This window comes from Camellia sinensis, chromosome 3 (genome assembly GCF_055761805.1).
Source record: "Camellia sinensis isolate YWXY chromosome 3, ASM5576180v1, whole genome shotgun sequence".
In the NCBI taxonomy this organism is placed as follows: domain Eukaryota; kingdom Viridiplantae; phylum Streptophyta; class Magnoliopsida; order Ericales; family Theaceae; genus Camellia; species Camellia sinensis.
The window spans coordinates 6,004,751-6,027,195 of record NC_138963.1 but is presented as its reverse complement, the minus strand read 5'-3'; the positions used below and the strand labels follow the sequence as shown (position 1 = coordinate 6,027,195).

The 22,445-nt window shown below is 44.9% G+C and overlaps 1 protein-coding gene across 1 annotated transcript; it reads left to right on the top strand.

Moving 5' to 3' along the window:
- The first annotated feature begins 484 nt into the window (after positions 1–484).
- On the top strand, positions 485–2,837 carry LOC145822303 (mannan endo-1,4-beta-mannosidase 6-like). The gene is made up of 5 exons (XM_082918969.1): positions 485–1,026; positions 1,409–1,682; positions 1,800–1,994; positions 2,284–2,406; positions 2,603–2,837. Exons 1-5 carry the CDS (start codon positions 881–883, stop codon positions 2,816–2,818), a joined length of 954 nt encoding a protein of 317 aa, XP_082775095.1. The 5' UTR covers positions 485–880; the 3' UTR covers positions 2,819–2,837.
- Positions 2,838–22,445: the final 19,608 nt, after the last annotated feature.

Genomic DNA, 22,445 nt, shown 5'->3' with positions numbered 1-22,445 from the left:
TTCATATCTTTTACACAAAAAGGCCCAATAAGAGAGGGTTCTCACCAAAAAACCTGACATAATGATAAGGCCCGTATGGGGCATTTGTCTATATATATATATGGTGACAGAGATTTTCCTTTTCTTTTCTTTTCTTTTCTTTTTTTTTCTTTCGGTAATGATACATCCCACTAAAAGTGATGCTCTAAAACACCACTAATGAGTTGGCAAGCACTTAAAAAAAAGAAAAAAAAAAAAAAACAAGACACAAGCAGTGGGTCCCGTTCATTGCCACATCACTAGTGGCATTTTTAGAGCACCACTTTTAGTCGTCTCAAGCATTATTGTTTTTCTTTTTTCCTTTTTTTTCTGAGTTTAATTGTTTTTATGAAAGACGTTGCTTTTGTGTCTGTCTCTTTTTGTTTTGAATGAAATAGAGAGCAAGATATAATGAGGATGGATAAGAGAAGTTTTGTTTTCACATGTATGAAATGCAAGTACGAGAGGTCATTCTACCTATTTTGTTTGTTCACAATTTTATTTTGAGAGCTGTTTTTATTAAAAAATGAGTCCTTTTGGTGGGGTCATAGGTGAGCAATTAAGTTGAGCCACGCTCTGGATTTTTATGGGGAGAGAGAGAGAGAGAGAGAGAACTTCATTCCACCTAATTCATCATCTGTGTATCCTTAATTTGAGACAGCACAAATTGCAGGACAAAGAAAGAAAATTGTCTTTGCTTCCAAGGTATAGTCATGATCCCCTCACTAACACTTCTCTTGTGGAACACAACAATACTGTTCCCAACATAGCCGGAAAAGAACTTAGATCTCCATATATGTATGTTCTGTTCAAGAAAATAAAGAAAAATTGAATTGTGGCTGTTGATGATCACTCAAAAACTATGGACACCCATGACCAAAACTTCAGATTTAAAAAAGCTTTTTTGGTCGCAGTTGCTGTGCTTTTCACCCAAAATTTGAGCTACACTGTTTCTGGGGTCTACGGAGATCAAAATCTGGAATTCATGGTGGAGACTTCAGACCATGGGTAGTACTCTTCAGAAACTTCAGTTCCATTAGAATTGTTGTACTTTCTTGGTATTCATATATGTACATATTCTGATTGATGTAGTTTATGGAGCAGCTTATATCTATATTTTTTAAAGCGGTAAAGATATGTGGACCATACATTAAATATTCTCGGTATTTTTCTAGATACGAATTTTGTGAGCATACCATTTCCTTTTTGATAATTTGTGCCAGAATACTTGGTATAGTTACAACATACGAGACAAAATAGTTTAAATCAGCTGGAAAAGCTGATTATTGAGAAGTTGAAGGAGAGATGTTTTTTAACTTTTGTTCAATGATTACAAATTTGACACATACTTCTTTAACATTGATATGTATTTGTTTATTGATGTGTGTAGGATATGTGGATTTGGCAAAACGGAAGATAATGATGATGATTCGTGGGGTATGGTAGAGAAGAAGGGGAACCAGTTTGTCGTAAATGAGAAACAATTCTATGTGAATGGATTCAACACATACTGGTTGATGGTATTTGGTGCAGATCAAGTGAGTGAGGTGTTTCAGCAAGCATCTTCTGTGGGTCTAACAGTTTGTCGTACTTGGGCTTTCAACGATGGCCAATGGCGAGCTCTTCAAATTTCACCCTCTGTCTATGATGAAAATGTTTTTAAGGTCATTCTTTTTCTCAATGACTGTAAATGTAGGCAATTAAGTAAGCATTTACTATGGAGTGAGTATATAAATTCCTTCTTCATTTCTTTTCTTTTATTTTTTCTCAATGAATTACAGGCCTTGGATTTTGTAGTCAGTGAAGCACGGAAGTACAAGATCAGACTCATATTATCATTAACCAACAACTGGGATGCATATGGTGGCAAAGCACAATACGTGAAATGGGGTAAAGCTGCTGGCTTGAATTTGACTTCAGATGATGACTTCTTCACTCATCCAACTCTCAAAACCTACTACAAGGCCCATGTCAAGGCATGTTCCTTAATTACTACTTTTAGAATAAATCTAAGTTTGCACATCAAGATTTCATAGAATGAGATACATATCTAAAACAAAGGTTCTTTGAATTTTGTGTGTTCATAGCACAGTCGCTGCTTTTATAACCATCCTTCAGTTTTTAATGTCAAATAAATTGCCTTGAAATTTAAGCTTGTCGTAGACATGTTCAGTGAACAACTTTGCAATAGTGAGGTCACCTTTGTGTTTTCAGTGTGAAGTCTAATTTTGCTCCCTCTCTCCCTCCCAATAGTTTGACTTCTAGATAGTGCTGAATAGAGTGAATACAATCCGCAACATTACTTACAAGGATGATTCGACAATTTTCGCCTGGGAACTAATGAATGAATCGCGGTGTGTCTCAGATCCTTCTGGGAATAAACTGCAGGTTTGTTTCCTTCACCAGTTAGGATTTTGCATAAAAGTTTCAGGTATCTGCAAGTAACAGAATCACAAAGATTGGTTAAACTTGTATGCAAGAAAATCACACTTTAACATGAAATGGAAATATGTCTTATGCTTATACTCGGTAATTGAACTATAATGTTTAGGAAATTAATATATTAGACGTCACTGTTTTGCAGGAATGGATAGAAGAAATGGCAGTGTATGTGAAGAGCATTGATCCAAACCACTTAGTTGGGATTGGGTTGGAAGGATTTTATGGTCCCTCAACACCTAACATGGTTCAATTCAACCCAAATACATTTGCTCAAGAAGTTGGAACTGACTTTATCAGGAACCATCAAGTTCTTGGTGATGATTTCCTCGTTTCGAAATGTAACATTACAAAATTTTAATTTGGAAGAATATGGATCACTTTATTTTGGCTGCAACTTATAAGTTGTGTATTTTTTAGGCTTATTTATGTCTTTAATGAAACAAAAATAAGCCAGCTAAAAAATTGAGCCAAAGGACTAGAATATGCAAACAAGCATGTTCTCCTGCGGGGCCCCCCACACCCCCCCCCCCCCCCCCCTCTAACATGGGAGAGGCTGCTTCTGATTAGAATATGAAATGTGTCATGAAGGATTTCAGAATCGATTTCGAATGCTCATATCCCATTTGTCGAGTCATGGATGCAAGCCCACATTGAAGATGCTGAGAATTTCCTCAGAATGCCAGTGCTGTTTGCCGAGTTTGGTGTATCTGCAAATGACCCTGGCTACAATTCGTCATTCCGGAACACCCTTGTCAGTACAGTGTACAAAATATTATTGGATTCTGCTAAGAAAGGAGGGAGTGGAGGTGGAAGCCTTCTGTGGCAGCTGTTTCCTGATGGAACAGACTACATGGATGACGGGTATGTTGGAAAAATAGTTTAATATACGCAAATTTGAGTGGGCTCCAAACGTCTTTTGGGGTGGGTCTGAAGAGGTGACGTGTTCCTTGTCGCGTGGCAAGTCACACGGTGAAGACGGAATGTCAAAACCATTTATGAGTAAATGTAAAGTTGACGTCGTTTTCGGGTCTAACATTAATTTTTTAGATAAAATTCTTTTGAATTTTTTCAATAAAAATTATTGTGAGAATTTAATTTAATTCTAAAATTCAAATTTTGGGTTCCTGAGTGGTTTCCTAAAATTTGTAATTGTGGGAATTTAATTTAATTCTAAATTCAAATTTTAGGTTCCTAAGTGGTTTCCTAAAGTTTGTACCTTTTCATTTATTTATTAAACTATTCAATTTGTTTAATATATATATATATATATATATATTCAAATGATTTAATATATATATATATATATATATATTCAAAATAGTTTATATAATTGACATGGACAGGCCCACGAGGCATACGGCCCACAGCAAACCACCCCGAACCCATCGCCTAGGACCCATAGCATAACCCGGTTGGCAAAACCCAGGGCAGCTGGAGGCCATTTAGACACGGGGGGCCAATGGTATTCGGGCACATGGCAGGTGAAACACGGGCCACATCAGCAGACAAAGATCTGCAGAGTTATTACCACAACACATCACCATTAATGCAACCCATCACAGCATTTATTACGACAACACCTCCCCGTCGGAACAGAGCCCCCCTCACCCTGAACAAGGTAAGCTACGGCACAGGCTTTCGGCGGAAAGGGGGCACGTCACAAGGGACAGTAAAATGATTACCAAAGGATATAAGCAAGAAGAGAAGCACAAGAAAAAGGTTAAGCTCTTTATCTCTCCATCTTTTTCTCTACATTTTCCTGCTTCCTCTACTAATTCTCTCGCCGGAGGGTTCACTGGGGGACTGCCCCGTTCCCCTTTGGACTTGCATGCAGGTCATTTGACGGAATCACCACCCGAAACCGGAACCTGAAGAACCTGGGCCAGCCTGACCCATCCACCCGGGACGGATAGTATCATCAGTTGGCGCCGTCTGTGGGAACCTTGTGGTTTATTCGCGCGCTAGTTGTGTTCGCTATCGCCGGAGCCCTCCTTTCTCACTATCATCTTTTTCCTCTCACCCGTCCAGGTGTATGGTCACGACTAGGTCCGTGGCCTCCCACCATAATGCCACCGATCATCAAACAAACCCTTCCCATCCAAACAACCCACCACAATACATCATCGAGCTTACCAACAGCATTAACCGCATGGCCGAGCAAAACCAGGCCCTGATCAATGCTTTGCTCCAAAGAAACCTCCCTGCTCCACCCCCAGACATTCCACCCAACCAAGAAAGAACCTCGAACCACACTGCTCCACCATCCCTTTCCCCCAACCCAGAAGGTTTACAACCCCCTCCTCCTCCACATATGAGCCTACCACCTCCGTCTCCACGCCCGCCAGTCGTGCCACTACCCCCTGAGGGGGAAACCAGCGGTGTCCAGCCCCCATTGACCGACCATGGAGACAACATTCCCCTCTGGGACGCAGAACTCCGAGCTATGAAACTCCAACTACAAGGGGTCATCCAGAACATCCAACACAAGCCCTCAACCACCGCCCACTCGCCTTTTGTTGCCTCCATCCGCGACAAACCGTTGCCCGCCAAGTTCAAAATGCCTACCATTGACTCATTCGATGGCACAACAGACCCCGTCGACCATCTGGAAACCTACCGCACCCTCATGATCCTCCATGCTTTCCCTGACGAGATCATGTGTCGAGCCTTTCCAGTGACACTAAAGGGATCAGCTCGATTGTGGTTTAGCCAGTTACCGGCGGACTCCGTCTCCACCTTCCAACACCTCAGTGACTCTTTCCTGAGCCACTTCATCGGGGCCCAGTGTCAGAGACGCCCAGCCACCCAACTCCTCAACATTCGTCAGACCGAGGGGGAGTCGCTCCACAGCTTCGTCACCCGCTTCAACACCGAGGCCCTTCAAGTAGTGGAGAATGACGACAAGGTCATCCTCACCGCCTTCATGGCCGGCCTGCGGTCGTCGGATTTCCTTTTCTCCCTCTCCAAAAACCCTCCAACCACCATGGCAGCCCTACTATCCAAAGCCCAGAAGTATATGAACGCTGAAGATTCCCTGGCCGCTCGACAAGAGCCCACCCCTAAAAATCCGACCCCTAGAGACAAGAGGAAAGACTCCAAACCAAGAGCCGCCCAGTATAATAGCCAAACACCCCACTATAATGACTGACCCCCCCGTGCCGACCGGACGACTCCGACCAGACCGCCCGGTCGGTTTGAGCGATACACACCTCTCAACTCCCCTCTGGAGCACGTCCTCAATCAGATCCAACGGGACTACCCCCTCAAGTGGCCCCTACCTTCACGAAACCCTTCCACTCGAAAAGATCAGTCCAAATACTGCCGCTTCCACCAAGACCATGGTCATACCACCGACGAGTGTATTAACCTCAAAGATCAGATTGAGACCTTCATACGCCAGGGCCGCCTCTGCCGATTCACAGATAACCGCCCTCCACAAAGACAAAGAACCGACCTCACCAGGAACAATCACCGACCAACACCACCCCGCAATCAAGGCCCACCTAACCAAGGCCACGATCGCCCACCACCACAGCCTCGGCCTCCTGGTAATCCCCCTCCACCAGTCGGAGAAATCCGAGTTATTTCAGGCGGCCTTGCTTGCGGGGGACCATCCCGCTCGGCTCAGAAGGCAGAACTCAGAAAAATCAGGCAGGGCTTAGACAAAGCAGTGGCGACGGTGGACCGACCTCCCAAACAGTCAAAACAATGGATCGAACCCATCACCTTCACCGACACCGACTGTGCAGGAGTCCGTTACCCACATGATGACCCCCTTGTCATTTCCGCCATCCTCTCCAACTACAAAGTCAGACGAGTCCTCGTAGACAACGGCAGCTCTTCAGACATTATCTTCCTCAATTGCTTCCGCTAGCTCAAGATTAGGGAAGAGAGCTTGTCTCCTCTCCAAACCCCTCTGGTCGGCTTTACCGGCGACCGCGTTACCTCCATCGGCTCCATCGACCTACCTATCACCATTGGCGAGCACCCGCGGTAGACCACTAAGTTGCTCACCTTCCTTGTGGTCGACTGCCCCTCTGCTTACAACATCATCCTCGGCCGCACAGCCCTCAACGCCTTCCAAGCCATCACATCTACATATCATCTTGCCATCAAATTTCCTACCGATCTCGGTGTCGGAACTGTCAAAGGAGAGCAGACCGTGGCCAGGGAGTGTTATATCGCCTCACTCAAGGAAGTCAAGCTAAAAGAGGCCATGATCATCGAAGGGCTTGACGTCCGAGACGAGGACGAGCTGGTCAGAGGTGAACCTGTAGAGGAACTTGTTGAAGTTAACATTGATCCCACCGACCCAATCAGAACCGCCAAGATTGGCAGCCAATTACCTGCCCAAGCCAAGGCCGACCTTACTGCTCTCCTGACCGAGCACAGAGATGTATTCGCCTGGACCCATTCTGACATGCCAGGCATCGACCCCTCCTTCATAACCCATCGCCTCAGCATCGAACCCCACTTTCGACCCCATCGCCAGAAGCAACGCATTTTCCATCCGGAGCGCAACACCCTTATAGCCACCGAAGTTGACAAACTCCTCGAGGCCCACTTCATCAAAAATGTGGACTATCCTAGGTGGTTGTCCAATGTGGTCCTCGTCCGCAAACACAACGGCAAATGGCGGCTTTGTGTCGACTACTCTGACCTGAACCGAGCTTGTCCCAAAGACAACTACCCCCTTCCCCGCATAGATCTGCTGGTCGACGCCACGGCCGGTCATCAAATGCTCAGCTTCATGGATACCTTCTCAGGGTATAACCAAATCCTGATGCACACATCTGACCAGGAGCACACATCCTTTATTACCGACCGAGGTACCTACCACTACTGTGTAATGCCGTTCGGATTGAAGAATGCTGGGGCCACTTATCAGCGGCTGGTTAACGCCGTCTTCCATCACCAAATAGGTCGGAATATGGAAGTCTACGTCGACGACATGCTAGTCAAAAGCAAATACTCCTCCGATCACCTTACTGATTTACGTGAGACCTTCGCCACCTTGCGCAAGTACCAGATGAAGCTTAACCCAGAAAAGTGCGCCTTCGGCGTAGGGTCTGGCAAATTTTTGGGCTTTATGGTCAGTCAGCGCGGCATCGAAGCTAACCCTGAGAAGATCAAGGCTTTGGTTGAGATGCAGTCGCCAAGGACGGTCAAAGAGGTTCAGAGACTCACCGGCCGAGTGGCGGCCCTCAACCGCTTCATCTCCCGTGCGACAGATAAGTGCTTGCCCTTCTTCAAAGTTCTTCGGCAGACTTTTGAATGGACAGCTGAATCCGAGGAGGCCTTCCAACAGTTAAAGCAATGCATGGCCAACCCCCCATTCTCTCCCAAGCAATCACAGGCGAACCCCTCTTTCTCTACCTAGCAGTATCAGGAACCGCAGTCAGTGCAGCTCTCCTCCGAGAAGATGGCTCAATCCAACGACCGGTTTATTACATTAGCCGAGCTCTCAGGGGCGCGGAGCAGAACTACCCCTTGCTGGAAAAACTGTCCCTGGCCTTGGTCATTGCCTCTAGACGACTCCGCCCATACTTCCAAGCCCACTCCATAGTGGTCCTCACCGACCAGCCCCTGAAGAAAGTCATGCAGCAACCAGAACTCTCAGGTAGACTGATGCAGTGGTCCGTAGAACTCAGCCAGTTTGACATCTCTTACCGCCCTCGGACAGCAATCAAGGGGCAAACTGTAGCTGACTTCATCATGGAGTTCACCAGGCCAACCCCAACCACTACACCTCTGCCCCTACCAGCTCCAACAGAGCCAGAAGATCCTCATTCTTGGACCCTTAATGTCGACGGTTCGTCCCGAAGAGAAGGAAGTGGTGCCGGCCTCATCCTCACCTCCCCTAAGGGTGGCTACTTCAAATGTGCCCTCCATTTCTTGTTTGAAGCAAGCAACAATGAAGCCGAGTACGAGGCATTAATAGCAGGACTCCACCTTGCCAGGGACATAGGGGTCAGCCACCTCCGAGTATTCAGCGACTCCCAACTCGTCGTCGGCCAGATGACGGGAGACTTTGATGCCAAGGAAGACACGATGCGAGCTTACAGGGACCTGGCACTCCCCCTTACTCGCCTCTTCAATACCTTCCACATCAGGCAAATTCCTCGGGCAGAAAACTCCAAAGCAGATGAGATGGCTCAGTTGGCCTCTGCTGACCATCCTACTCTCAGCCATGATGTCCGCGTCGAATATCTACACCACCCAGCCATTTCACCCGATCTGCAAGCTGTACAATACATCCAGAGCGAACCCATCCCTTGGGCATCCGACATTCTCCTATTCCTGACCACAGGAGCACTCCCAGATGACCAGCAGCAGGCTGCCAAAGTCCGATCCCGAGCATCCAATTACGTCATTGTCGACGGTATATTGTACAAGCGCGGTTTCTCCCGGCCATATCTACGGTGCCTCAATCCAGCGCAAGCAACTTATGTAATGTAGAAGATCCACGAGGGAATTTGTGGTAATCACTCAGGTGGCAGGTCCCTTGCCCAGAAGATACTCCGTACTGGGTACTTTTGGCCAACCCTTAATCAGGATGCGACCGACTTCGTGCTCAAATGCGATAAATGTCAACGCTTCGCCAACATCCCTCATGCTCCTCCTACAGAGTTAATCACACTCTGCAACCCTTATCCGTTTGCCAAGTGGGGGATCGACCTGGTTGGTCCACTTCCCACCGGTCGAGGTCAGACCAAGTTCGCGATTGTTGCCATTGATTACTTCACCAAGTGGGTCGAGGCTGAACCCCTTGCCACAATCACCGAGCGGAACACCACCAGGTTTATCTAGCAATCGATCATTTGCCGATTTGGCATCCCTCAAGCCATCATCTCTGACAATGGCAAACAATTCAATAACGCGAAGTACAGAAAATTTTGTGCAGATCTCCAGATCCAACCGTGCTTCTCCTCCCCCGGTCACCCCCAAGCAAACGGCCAAGTTGAGGTCACCAACCGTTCCCTTCTGAAAATCATCAAAACCAAGCTTGAAGCTGCTAAAGGCCTTTGGGCTGAGGAACTACCAAATGTACTTTGGGCTTACCGAACCACTGCTCGCACTCCCACTGGTGAAACCCCTTTTCGCTTAACATATGGCGCTGAGGTGGTTATCCCGGTAGAAGTCGGTTTGCCCACTCCCAGGATCTTACATCCGGATCTGGCCACAGCCGAAGAACTCCATCGAACAGACTTGGACCTCGTCGAAGAGCTCAGAGAGACCGCTGCTGTCAGATTGGCTTCGTACCAGCAGAAAATGAGAACACACTACAACCGCCGAGTCCGACCACGAGAGTTCTCCGTAGGGGACCTTGTCTTACGAGAAGTGATTCCTGCCACAAAGAATCCAACCGAGGGCAAACTAGCAGCCAAATGGGAGGGGCCCTACGTTGTGAAAGCCCGACCACGACCAGGCACTTACCGACTTCAAGACATAGAAGGCCGAGACCTGCCTCATCCCTGGAATGCGGAACATTTGAAGCATTACTATCAATAAATTCGTACTTCTGTATTGTCAATATTGTTGTATTCCCCTTTTATACATAATGCAAACCCCGACTGGTGACTTAGACTTTCATAATTCAACTGTCTCTATGTTGCTCCCATAACTTTTTCACTTGCAGCATTCAAAAGCCTCGGCCAGACCGAGCACTTCAAGAGCCTCGGCCAGACCGAGCACCTCAAAAGCCTCAGCCAGACTAAGCACTTCAAAGCCTCGGCCAGATCGAGCACTGCAAAAGCCTCGGCCAGACCGAGCACTTCAACAGCCTCGGCCAGACCGAGCACTTCAACAGCCTCGGCCAGACCGAGCACTTCAAAAGCCTCGGCCAGACCGAACACTTCAAAAGCCTCAGCCAGACTGAGCACTTCAAAGCCTCGGCCAGACCGAGCACTGCAAAAGCCTCGGCCAGACCGAGCACTTCAACAGCCTCGGCCAGACTGAGCACTTCAAAGCCTCGGCCAGACCGAGCACTTCAAAAGCCTCGGCCAGACCGAGCACTTCAACAGCCTCGGCCAGACTGAGCACTTCAAAGCCTCGGCCAGACCGAGCACTTCAAAAGCCTCGGCCAGACCGAGCACTTCAAAAGCCTCGGCCAGCTGAGCACTTCAAAGCCAAGCAGAACCACATTTTCAACACTTAGTCACATTCTGCAGCTTCTTCACGGTTCCAGGACCACGTTTTTACCTAGTTAAATTCCTCACATACTCTCACGTATTTTATTCACTAATTAGATTATTTGCCAACTATTTAGTTACAATTTGCAACCTGCCTCTTACTCCAATTTTTGAATTATCCTTTCAATTTTCATACAACTCCAATCGCACTCCGCAGGGAGAAATTTTTAACTTTCATTTTACACGATATTTTTATTGACCCAATCTTTACGACCAGTTTTTATCACAACACTTCATTCATTCTGGCAACATAAGCAAAATAAATAAAATTCAACTGGCAACATAAGCCACATAATCTTTGTACACAAATTCATTACAAGTAAATTCTTCATACATTCATTCATTCACTCACTCCTTTACAATGTGTTCACAAGTTCAAAAAAAAAAAAAAAAAAAAAAAAACATAGAGCACGCACAGCTTTCCTTCTCCTTGGCTATTCCTCCTCGCTAGATGCCAGATCCTCTTCTTCAATGCCTTCGTCCAGGGGGGTCTGGGCCACATCATCTTCCCCTATCGTCACACTACTAAGGTCCAAGTGTGGGAACAGCTCTTCAGCTCTGCGCTTGAACATTTTCCAACCGCTGTCCCAGAACTCGGCCATTTCGTGCTTATAGAAATCTGACTGCTGGAAGCTTTCAATCACCTCTGCCTCTGTCCTACCTCCAACAGTCTTCCTTGATGGGCCCACCCCCCCGACTCTTGACCAGCCAGACTCCTGGCGACAGCGGCGTCCACCACCATCTGAAATTCGGGGGACCTCTTATATTGCTCCACTGCTGCGACGCACAGATCAGGGTAGGCCGCCTTTTCAGACGCCGCCTCCGCCTTCGCCCTCTCCTTGTCCAGCTCTCTTTGCAGGGCCCCCCTTTCAGCCGCCGCCGTCGCCCTCTCCTCCTCCACCCCCTTCTTCAGACTCTCCAGCTCTGCCACCGCCTTCGCCTTCTCTATCTCCCACTCCCTCAGAAGCTTCCCCTTCTCCTCCTCTGCTCTGGCGCGCTCCTCCCCCAACTCCTTCAACAAATCTCCAATTCTAGAATCCGCTTCATCCTTTTGCCTGACCAGCTCTTCATTGCTGGTCATGGCCTCTTCATGCCGCTCGACTGCCACGGCGCAGGCCCTTTCAGACTCTTCCAACTTTTTTTGTTCACCAGCCAGTTGGAACTCGAGCGACACGACCTTACGGCGTGTGTCCTCCAGCTCCAACTTGACTGCTGGCAGATCGGCATGGGCAGTCTTCCAGTCGGCACTGTCCTTCCTCAATTTGGCCAACTGGGCCCTAGCCTCCTCAGCCTTCAACTTGGCAGCCCCCGCCTTCCTAAGGAGGGCCCCTGCCAAGGTAGTTACCTCCATTTGGGCGGAGCATAACCCCCTCAGCAGGTCGGCCTCGTTATACCCTGATGCCGCGCGCAGAGCCGTCTCCTCCACAATCTTCACCAGGCGGTCTGCCCCCGCCCTGGCTGGGCCTTCTTCTCCCTCCAACCTTCCAGCTACCGCGCGCGCATGATAGATCACCGTAGCCAGACGAACCCCTCCTTCCTAAGGGTCAGGCCTCTTCTGGACCTGTTCCCTTCCGCTCGGCACTGCCTCAGTCGACCCAGCCTCTACTTGCACTGATGGAGCAATCTCTACAACCTCCACCGTTGGGATGATCTCCACTACCTCTGGGGCGTCCTTGGCCACAGGGACCTCCACCTCAGTTGGGGCCACCTTAGCCTTCTTGGCCCCAGACGCATCTGCGGCTTCCTCTGGGGCACTCCTCTTCTTCTTCTTCTTTTTTAGAGCCTCCACCCCCTTTCTAGCCTTTTCCTTTACAGGGTCTACAGGCGGTGGCCGCGGCTCAAAACTGCTTAAGTCTTTTTCACCCAACGGCCTTGGGCGCGGTCGGATCCTCTCCCGCGCGATCGGTTGAGGCGAACAGTCCCTCTGCGCCTCCGTGAACTTCGCGGCCTTGGCCAGAATGGCCCGATCCTCTATCTCCTGAGCTTTTCTCCTCGCCTCCAATTCCGCCCGGCTGAGGTCTCCGCCTTCGGCTGCAGCCCCAGCCCCGCCTCAAACAGTGCAGACGGTTGGACAAGCTCGTCCCATCTGGCCTTCTCTCTCTCTCTCCACTCCTTCACCCTCTTCACCCTCTCTTCCGCCATCGCCCCCAGTCTCGACTCCATCGACCTGGTTGGCACCTTCCAGATGGTGCGCACCCCCATCCCCCCATTAACAGTCACGTAGAACCACCGTGGCCACCACCCCTTGATCGACGTAGGCAGCCCCGCCACCAATCCCCTCCCCATCACCGCCTGTAGGGTGACCCAAGTTTCTTGCTGCCCCGACGCCTTGTAACACGAAAAGAACTTGTCTACTGTCATGGCCTCCCCCCCATTCGCCTTAGGCCACGCACTCGCACAGGCCAGCAGAATCTTCTAGGCATTAGGCATCAATTGCCTCGGCGCTACCTCCAGGCGATTCAACACGTCAACCACCACTTGAGGCAGTGGCAACCTCAGCCCCCCTTTTAGCGCCTCCTCGTACAGGGAAAACTCCCCTGGCCTCGCAGTAGACGGCCTTTCCCCTGACGTTGGCAGCAGTAACTCTACCTGCGCCGGAATCTGGTACCGCTCCCTAATCACCTCCAAATCCGCCACCGTGAGTGTGGATTTGTCCGCCTTAGTGTGCCACTGCTCTGGCTCCACCTGGTTTAGTGGCTTTGGGGCCAATATCAGGGCCGACGCCTGCGATTCTCCCACCGTCTCACCCAGCCCCGCCCCCACTATCCGTGCCTCCGTCCTGTATTGCGCTGCTAACTCCTCCCCATCACCATCCCCCAACGGGTCCACTCTCACATTGACTACTTCTTCTTGTGCCATCTCTAGGGTTTGCTTACAAATCACTTCTGACGCAGGCGCAAGGAAGTTGAGAGAATGCTACACAGGTATGTCGTACGCAGTGAAGGAATTAACACTTTGATATTTCGAGTTTTTCTCAAAAGGTAGGTGAAACGCATTATACCCAACACCCACGGTTTACCCGTATTCCATGGATCCACATTTAATTTTCGCCCGTTTCAAAACCTTTCAAATCAGCCGCCAAAACCGCCTTCTCACAACCCCCCTCATGACCTATCGTTTCATTTCTGCACCAACGCTTCACTTCCCCCACGATATTACCACGTGTATGGCCACGATGCACTGTCCCCTCCCCTTCCCTGTCCTTTCCATTTCAAATCATCACATGGCCCCACCCTACCCCCTCTCTCTTTGAGTCCGCGCCGTCCCAGTCGGCGCGCCTCACGGTCGACCCCTCTCACTCGGCCACCCTCGCGGTCGGCATGCCTCTCGGTCGACCCCTCCCGCTCGGCCACCCTCGCGGTCGGCATGCCTCTCCTCCCGCTCGGCCACCCTCGCGGTCGGCACGCCTCCTGGCCGACCCCTCCCGCTCGGCCACCCTCGCGGTCGGCACGCCTCGCGGCCGACCCCTCCCGCTCGGCCACCTTCACGGTCAGCTTCTCCCGATTCAATCACCCTGGCGATCGGCACGGCTTCCCGTAGACCTCTCCACTCGGTTCGAACTTCCCTTCCTTATTACTATTCCCTTCGTTGGACTAAAGTTGCACTCGAAAATGGGGGACTACTGACATGGACAGGCCCACGAGGCATACGGCCCACAGCAAACCACCCCGAACCCATCGCCTAGGACCAATAGCATAACCCGGTTGGCAAAACCCAGGGCAGCTGGAGGCCATCTAGACATGGGGGACCACTGGTATTCGGGCACGTGGCAGGTGAAATACGGGCCACATCAGCAGACAAAGATCTGCAGAGTTATTACCACAACACATCACCATTAATGCAACCCATCACAACATTTATTACGACAACACCTCCCCGTCGGAACAGAGCCCCCCTCACCCTGAACAAGGTAAGCTACGGCACAGGCTTTCGGTGGAAAAGGGTCACGTCACAAGGGACAGTAAAATGATTACCAAAGGATATAAGCAAGAAGAGAAGCACAAGAAAAAGGTTAAGCTCTTTATCTCTCCATCTTTTTCTCTACATTTTCCTGCTTCCTCTACTAATTCTCTTGCCGGAGGGTTCACTGGGGGACTGCCCCGTTCCCCTTTGGACTTGCATGCAGGCCATTTGACGGAATCACCACCCGAAACCGGAACCTAAAGAACCTGGGCCAGCCTGACCCATCCACCCGGGACGGACAGTATCATCAATAATAAAGATGCAACAGTTTGAAAGATTTGCTCTAACGGACAAAATTTCAAATTTTCCACTAGCGGACAAATTGTTTGAATATTGGTATTCAAATGTGCTTACAGTAAGAACCTCTTTTTGAGTTCAAAATCTTTTGTATCGGTTCTGTCTAAATAGCACCTGTTCGGGCTGTGGATAATTTTTGCCTTTAAATAGAGCCATATTCCAGCAGTCTAGGGGATCCCAAAAAAATCAGTCTGAAATATTATTTGTTGTCCAGTTTGTTATCTTTGGTGTATTAGTGCATTAATCTTTATTTTTTAGGAAAAAATAATTTCAGAGAGTTAGAACATAGGTTTGGTTCGCCGAACAAATTGTTTGGAGTACTACTACAATTTGTGAAGATCATTGTATCCTGGGAGATAGACGCCGCTCAACCGTAAATACCGTAGCGGGGCGAATCTGTCTTAAGGACAGAGTTCACACACTCGATTTGGTCTTGAATTATTTATTCGGTTCAACGAAATAAATTCCGTAAGATTTATTTATTTTTGTTTGTTTATTTCTAGTTATTTTATTTACACAGAAGATTGTTCCAACAATCTTAAGACAGATTCGAATTATTCTATTTACAGAATTTTTCGTTTGTTTCCTCTTTTTTTTTTCATTCTTCGTAAATAATTTCGGAAGAAAATTATTTTCAGTGGATTTACAAAATAATATTCTGGTTCGAAAAATAAATAGTGATTATATGCTATTTGACAGATAGTAGTAATATGCTGTCTCTTTTCTTTGACAACAACTAGTAGTACGATACTGGTGTCATTAACAATTCAGAATATATTTTTGTGAAATTTTTCAGAAATTAATTTTGGGTTTTAGAAATTATTTTCTGAGTTTTCATTAATTAAAATTCTGTTTTCAGTATTTTAATTATTGAAGTGTTATTGAAATTAATTTTCTGTGTGGAATTAATTTGGTTAAATAAAATTTTATTTTATTTCCAAATTAATTGAAAAATAAAAGTTATTTTCTTATTTCTTTTATTTTACAGAAGTTAATTTCTTGTGTGGAATTAATTTGGTTAAATAAAATTTTATTTTATTTCCAAATTAATTGAAAAATAAAAATTATTTTCTTATTTCTTTTATTTTACAGAATTTAATTTCTTGTGTGAAATTATGTTGGTTAAATAAAATTTTATTTTATTTCCAAATTAATTGAAAAATAAAAATTATAGTTTTATTTCTTTTATGTTACAGAATTTAATTTTCTGTGTGGAATTAATTTGTTTAAATAAAATTTTATTTTATTTTCAAATTAATTGGAAAATAAAAGTTACATTCTTGTTTCTTTTATTTTTATAGAATTTAATTATGTGAATTTGGTTTAATTTTCTGTGTAGTGTAAATTCTAATTCTAATTTTGTTTTATATATTAGAATTGATGGCTACTAAAACTAATGCCCAAACAAGTACTACTGTGGTGGCTGCAATGACGCCAACCCCCTCTCCTGTGGTGACAATGCCAATAAATCATGGAGAAAAGCCAGAGAAGTTCTTAGGAACTGACTTTAAAAGATGGCAACTTACAACTCTGAACCTGCCTCGTTTCCTCCGTGAAGATGCTCATATCCTGAAAGAGGATGAAACCGACCGGCAAGTGATTGCTGCGGTTGATGCCTAGAAACATGCCGATTTCCTTTGTCGGAATTACGTTTTGAACAGACTTGACAACACATTATACAACGTCTACAGTCCAATCAAGACAGCAAAGGAACTTTGGGAATCGTTAGAGAAAAAGTACAAAACGAAAGATGCCGGCTCAAAGAAATTTGTGGTTGGCAGATTCTTGGATTTTGTAATGGTCGATTCAAAAACTGTAATAAGCCAAGCTCAAGATTTCCAACTCATTCTGCATGACATTCACGTAGAAGATATGTCTCTCAGTGAATCCTTTCAAGTTGCATCCTTAATTGAAAAATTACCAAAAGGCTGGAAAGAATTCAAGAACTGCCTCAAACACAAGCGCAAAGAAATTTCTATGGACGAATTAATTGTGCGTTTGAGAATTGAGGAGGACAACCGCAATTCTGAAAAGCGGGCTGGTAAGCATCCTATGGAGTCTAAGGCAAATGTGGTGGAACATGCTTCAAAAACCAAGAAACGAAAGTCTTCTGGAGAAAGTTCATCACAAGGCTCTAAAGGGGGGGATAATAAAAAGTACAAGTTTAATGGCAAATGTTACATCTGTGACAAAGAGGGATATCGGGCCAAAGATTGCCGTAGCAAAGGCAAAAGCAAAAGAAGAACAAGCAAGAAGCCTGCTCAAGCCCACATGACTGAAGTGGACAATATTTCCAATAGTATAGATGATATCAATCTTTCTGCAGTTGTTTCCGAGGCAAATCTTGTCAGAAATCCAAAAGAATGGTGGGTGGACACTGGTGTTACTCGCCATATTTGTGCCGACAAAAAGATGTTCACATCTTATTCTATAGTGGACAATGGTGAACAACTCTTTATGGGCAACTCCTCAACTTCCAAAGTTGAAGGACAAGGAAGATTGTACTCAAGATGACATCTGGAAAGGAACTCACTCTCAACAATGTGCTGCATGTACCGGACATTTGCAAGAATTTAGTTTCCGGATCTTTGTTGAGTAAGAATGGGTTTAGGCTAGCTTTTGAAAGTGACAAGTTTGTACTTACCAAAAATAGGATGTATATAGGAAAATGTTACATGTCTGATGGTCTTTTCAAGTTAAATGTAATGACCGTTGTACCCTCAGTTATTAATAATACTACATCTTCTTCTTACTTGCTTGAATCTTCAAATTTATGGCATGGTAGACTAGGACATGTTAATTATGGATCTTTGGGTAGATTAATTAATATGGAATGTTTACCTAAATTTAACATTGATTCAAATCATAAATGTGAAGTTTGCGTTGAGGCAAAATTATCTAAAACTCCTTTTCATTCAATTGAAAGAAGTACGGAACCACTTGAATTAATTCATAGTGACATTTGTGATTTTAAATCAATTCAAACTAGAGGTGGAAAAAAAGTATTTTATCACTTTTATGGATGACTATACTAGATATAGTTATGTTTATTTAATTCGAACCAATGATGAAGCTTTGGAAACTTTCATTCAATATAAGAATGAAGTTGAAAATCAACTTGGTAAGAAAATCAAGAAACTTAGAAGTGATAGAGGTGGTGAATATGAATCACCTTTTGGTGAGTTTTGTAAAGAACATGGAATAATTCATCAAACCACTGCTACTTACTCACCTCAGCAAAATGGAATTGCTGAAAGGAAAAATAGGACTTTAAAAGAAATGATGAATGCCATGTTAATCAGTTCTGGATTACCTCAGAACTTGTGGGGGGAAGCAATACTTTCTGTTAATTATATTTTAAATAAAGTACCCCGAAAGAAAGTGAATCAAACACCTTATGAAATGTGGCATGGTAGAGTACTATCCTACAAATACTTAAAAGTGTGGGGGTGTTTGGCTAAAGTGGCTATTCCTAGTCCTAAAAAGACTAAGATAGGTCCTAAGACAATTGATTGCATTTTCATTGGTTATGCCAAGAATAGTAGTGCATATCTATTTTTTATTCATAAATCAGAACATTCCGAAATGCATGTAAATACTATTATTGAGTCTCGGAATGCATCATTCTTTGAACATGTATTTCCAAATAAAACTGGACAAGAGACTAGTAATAATAAGAGATCTTTTGATACTATTACTAGTAATGATCAAGAACATGATTAAGAGCAAGAGTTAGACCAAAATGAGGAAGAAGAACCTAGGCGTAGTAAACGTGCTAGAACCTCAAAATCTTTTGGTCCAGATTTTCTAACATTTTTGTTAGAAAAATGAGCCTTTAACTTTTAAAGAGGCTATGTCCAGTCCTGAAGCTCCTTTATGGAAAGAAGCTGTCAACAGTGAAGTTGAATCCATCTTGCAAAATCACACTTGGAAATTGGTGGATTTGCCACCAGGTTGTAAACCTCTTTGGTACAAGTGGATTTTCAAAAGGAAAATGAAAGCGGATGGATCAATTGACAAATACAAGGCAAGACTTGTGGTCAAAGGATTTAGACAAAAAGAAGGTCTAGACTATTTTGACACATACTCACCGGTTACTAGAATAACATCCATTAGAATGCTAATTGCCATTGCATCTCTATATAATCTAGAAATTCATCAAATGGATGTTAAAACCGCTTTCTTAAATGGTGAGTTAAATGAAGAAATTTACATGGAACAACTAGAAGGGTTTTCTGTTCCAGGGAAAGAAAAGAAAGTGTGTAAATTGGTTAAATCATTATATGGTTTAAAACAAGCGCCAAAGCAATGGCATGAGAAATTTGATAAGGCAATGATGTCAAATGGATTTAAAATTAATGAGTGTGACAAATGTGTTTATATTAAAAACACAGATAAAGGTTATGTCATTGTATGTCTTTATGTAGATGATATGCTCATCATTGGTAGTAATAATGACATGATTAAAACTACCAAGAAAATGTTGAATAAGCATTTTGACATGAAGGACATGGGCATTGCTGATGTAATACTTGGTATGAAAATTACCAAAACATCAGAAGGATATGCTTTGTCACAATCTCATTACATTGAGAAAATACTTGACAAATTCAGCAAAGATGATGATCACCTTGTAAGAACACCTGTAGATATTAATTTGTATCTTTCTGAGAATGTACAGGAAAGTATTTCTCAATTAGAGTATGCCCAAATTATTGGAAGCTTAATGTACTTGATGAACGGCACTCGCCCAGATATAGCTTATGCAGTAAGTAAATTAAGTAAATATACGAGTAATCCGGGAGTAGAACACTGGAAAGCAATTATAAGGGTTCTTAGATATCTCCGATTTACTCGTAACATTGGGCTTAATTATACTAGATATCCAGCAGTACTTGAAGGATACTGTGATGCAAATTGGATATCGGATACAAGAGACTCAAAGTCCACTAGTGGGTATGTCTTTACTCTTGGTGGGGCGGCTGTATCTTGGAAATCTTCCAAACAGACTTGTATTACTAGGTCTACTATGGAATCTGAATTCATAGCTTTAGACAAAGCAGGGGAAGAGGCAGAATGGCTTCGCCACTTCCTTGAAGTGTCACGCCCCCAAACCGCCCCTAGTAGTTTGGTGCCGTGATGGCCAGTAACCCGAGGTTACCGAAGGCCGTCTTACAAAAATCACACACAATCAGAGTATATAATATGGGGCTTACAAGTGCGGAAGCAATATATATATATATATATACAAAATCTAAATAGTCCATGAGAGCCGTGCATAAGTCCAATGGAATGTCATACATCAAACATCTTTACAAGTCTTACAATTTAGATACAACAAGAATGAGATACAAAACACATCCTGACCAAAAGGCTTCTCAAGCCGACATATGCCAAAACAAACAAAGAAAACATAAGCCGAGAAGCATAATCTTCAAGACGATGCAAGACGCAAATCCAAAACATGTCGGCAATCACGTCTAGGCCTCAATGCCTTCTTGTTCATCACCTACATATATATAGAGAGGGTGAGCTTGGATACTCAGTGAATGATATTAGAAATAAAGGTTTTGCATGATTGATATCCAAGATTTCTTTCAAAACAATACATAGCATACTTTACAATCAAGAGGGAAATCAAGTTCATTGCCGGCCTTTCAAGTTCTTCGGATGTTATTACATCTACTTAATACAAGAGGGTGATGACATTCCCAAGACAAGAGTGCAGTTGCATTATAGTCCCCTGCAACTAAGGACTTTCAAGACAAGCTGTGCTGCGAAAGTTTATAGTCCTCTAGCACTAAGGACTGTCAAGACAAGCTGTGCTGCGAAAGTTTAGAGTCCTCTAGCACTAAGGACTGTTAAGACAAGAGTGCAGTTGCATTATAGTCCCCTGCAACTAAGGACTTTCAAGACGAGTCATCAAAACAAGATAGCATTTGATATACAAAATAGGGATAGTCATTCATGCTAGATCAAGTACTTTTCAAAACAAGGCAAGACGAGATTTATGAAAGCAAGTGTAACATAGCTTTATTAAAAATACCACTCACATCGTTTCTTCACACGTCGGGGTCGAGACAAGCCCAAGTCCTACAACACATGGCAAAGCCTATTGAATGCGCTTTCAAACAAGTCTCTCATGTACACAAATGTTTTCGGAAAACATGTTGGGCACCAATCAGGTCTAGGCCGAGGTTCCACACCTCCTTGCCGAGGTGTGTTCCCGAGGGCCACATGCAAGGAAAAGAGGTCGGGAAACTCTGGGTTTCCCTCTGTTGATGAACATGAAGAACATGAGTGTGAAAACATGAAAAATACGAATGTTTGACCATAATCTGCCATCACAAATCTGGGATTTTCGTGCTATGAGTTTGAAAACATGGACCTGGGTACCCGTACTTGAAATCCTTGCGGAAATAAACACAAAATCATGATTCTTTATGCAAGCTTTCGGATCAAACAAGACTTTTCTTGAAGAACACATGAATGTCATTTTCTCTTTCTAAAATCGAGCTTCAAAACGATGCATGGCTTACAAATCATTTTCAATCATGCAACGCAATAACATAAACATAAAGAACATCATGAGCAGATCAAGAATCTAACCTTAGAACGCGGATCTAACGGTTGGATCTCTAGGAATCAAGCTTGAAGATCTACTTCCTCACTCTAAAACTCTTTCTTCCTCCTAGAGCTTCTCTCTCTACAAGACAAGTTTATGATACTAAAATGATAGTTTTCTATACCCGGTTCTGGGGTTAACCCTCTGCTGAGGCACGTGGCGGCAACTGATTGGGTTCTACCTGAAAAGGTGACTGACAGACCAGACAAAGCATGGTGGAAGGGTGTTCAACAAGCAAGGCGGTATGGGCTCTCTGCCAGGGCAAAGACATCGGCTAACAACAAGGCGTATCTAACAAGCTACACAGAATGACACTCCGGCAAGGGGTGACATCGGCTAACAAAAGACTTCGGCAACTAAGGTGACAATGACCTCAGTTAGGAAGGACAACACTTGACTAAGCTGTGCCACATCTTGGCCTAGATGCACCACACCTCGGCCTAGGTCATACCACTCCAGGACGAGATCACTTGGGTGCAAGGTAACATCTCGGCTAATTTGGTCGAGGCAAGGACGGAGATCAACAAGGGGTTCCAAGATGCTGCTACTAGACTAAGGGTGACCTCGGCTTGGAATAACATCGGCTAGAGACAAGGCGCGACCTAAGTTTTTACATCAAGGAAGGAATGAGACAAGCATACCACACTTAGACAAATCACAAGGCTTCAAGACAAGGCATGGATCACATTAACTCAAACGAAACAAATCGCAACACACATATGCAAACTTAACAAATCATAATCACACAGATGCTCATGAACATGATGAGAACATGAAATGTGGGTCACTACATGAAGATATTCCAATATGGCCAAAACCGGTGCCTGCTATATGCATACATTATGATAGTCAATCAGCAATTGGTAGAGCACAGAGTCATATGTATAACGGTAAGTCTCGACACATTC

Coding starts and splice junctions, on each gene's coding strand:
- LOC145822303 (XM_082918969.1), top strand. CDS start 881: ATGGACACCCATGACCAAAACTTCAGATTTAAAAAAGCTTTTTTGGTC. Junction 1,027..1,408: donor GTGGAGACTTCAGACCATGG/GTAGTACTCTTC, acceptor TGATGTGTGTAG/GATATGTGGATTTGGCAAAA. Junction 1,995..2,283: donor ACTACAAGGCCCATGTCAAG/GCATGTTCCTTA, acceptor TTTGACTTCTAG/ATAGTGCTGAATAGAGTGAA.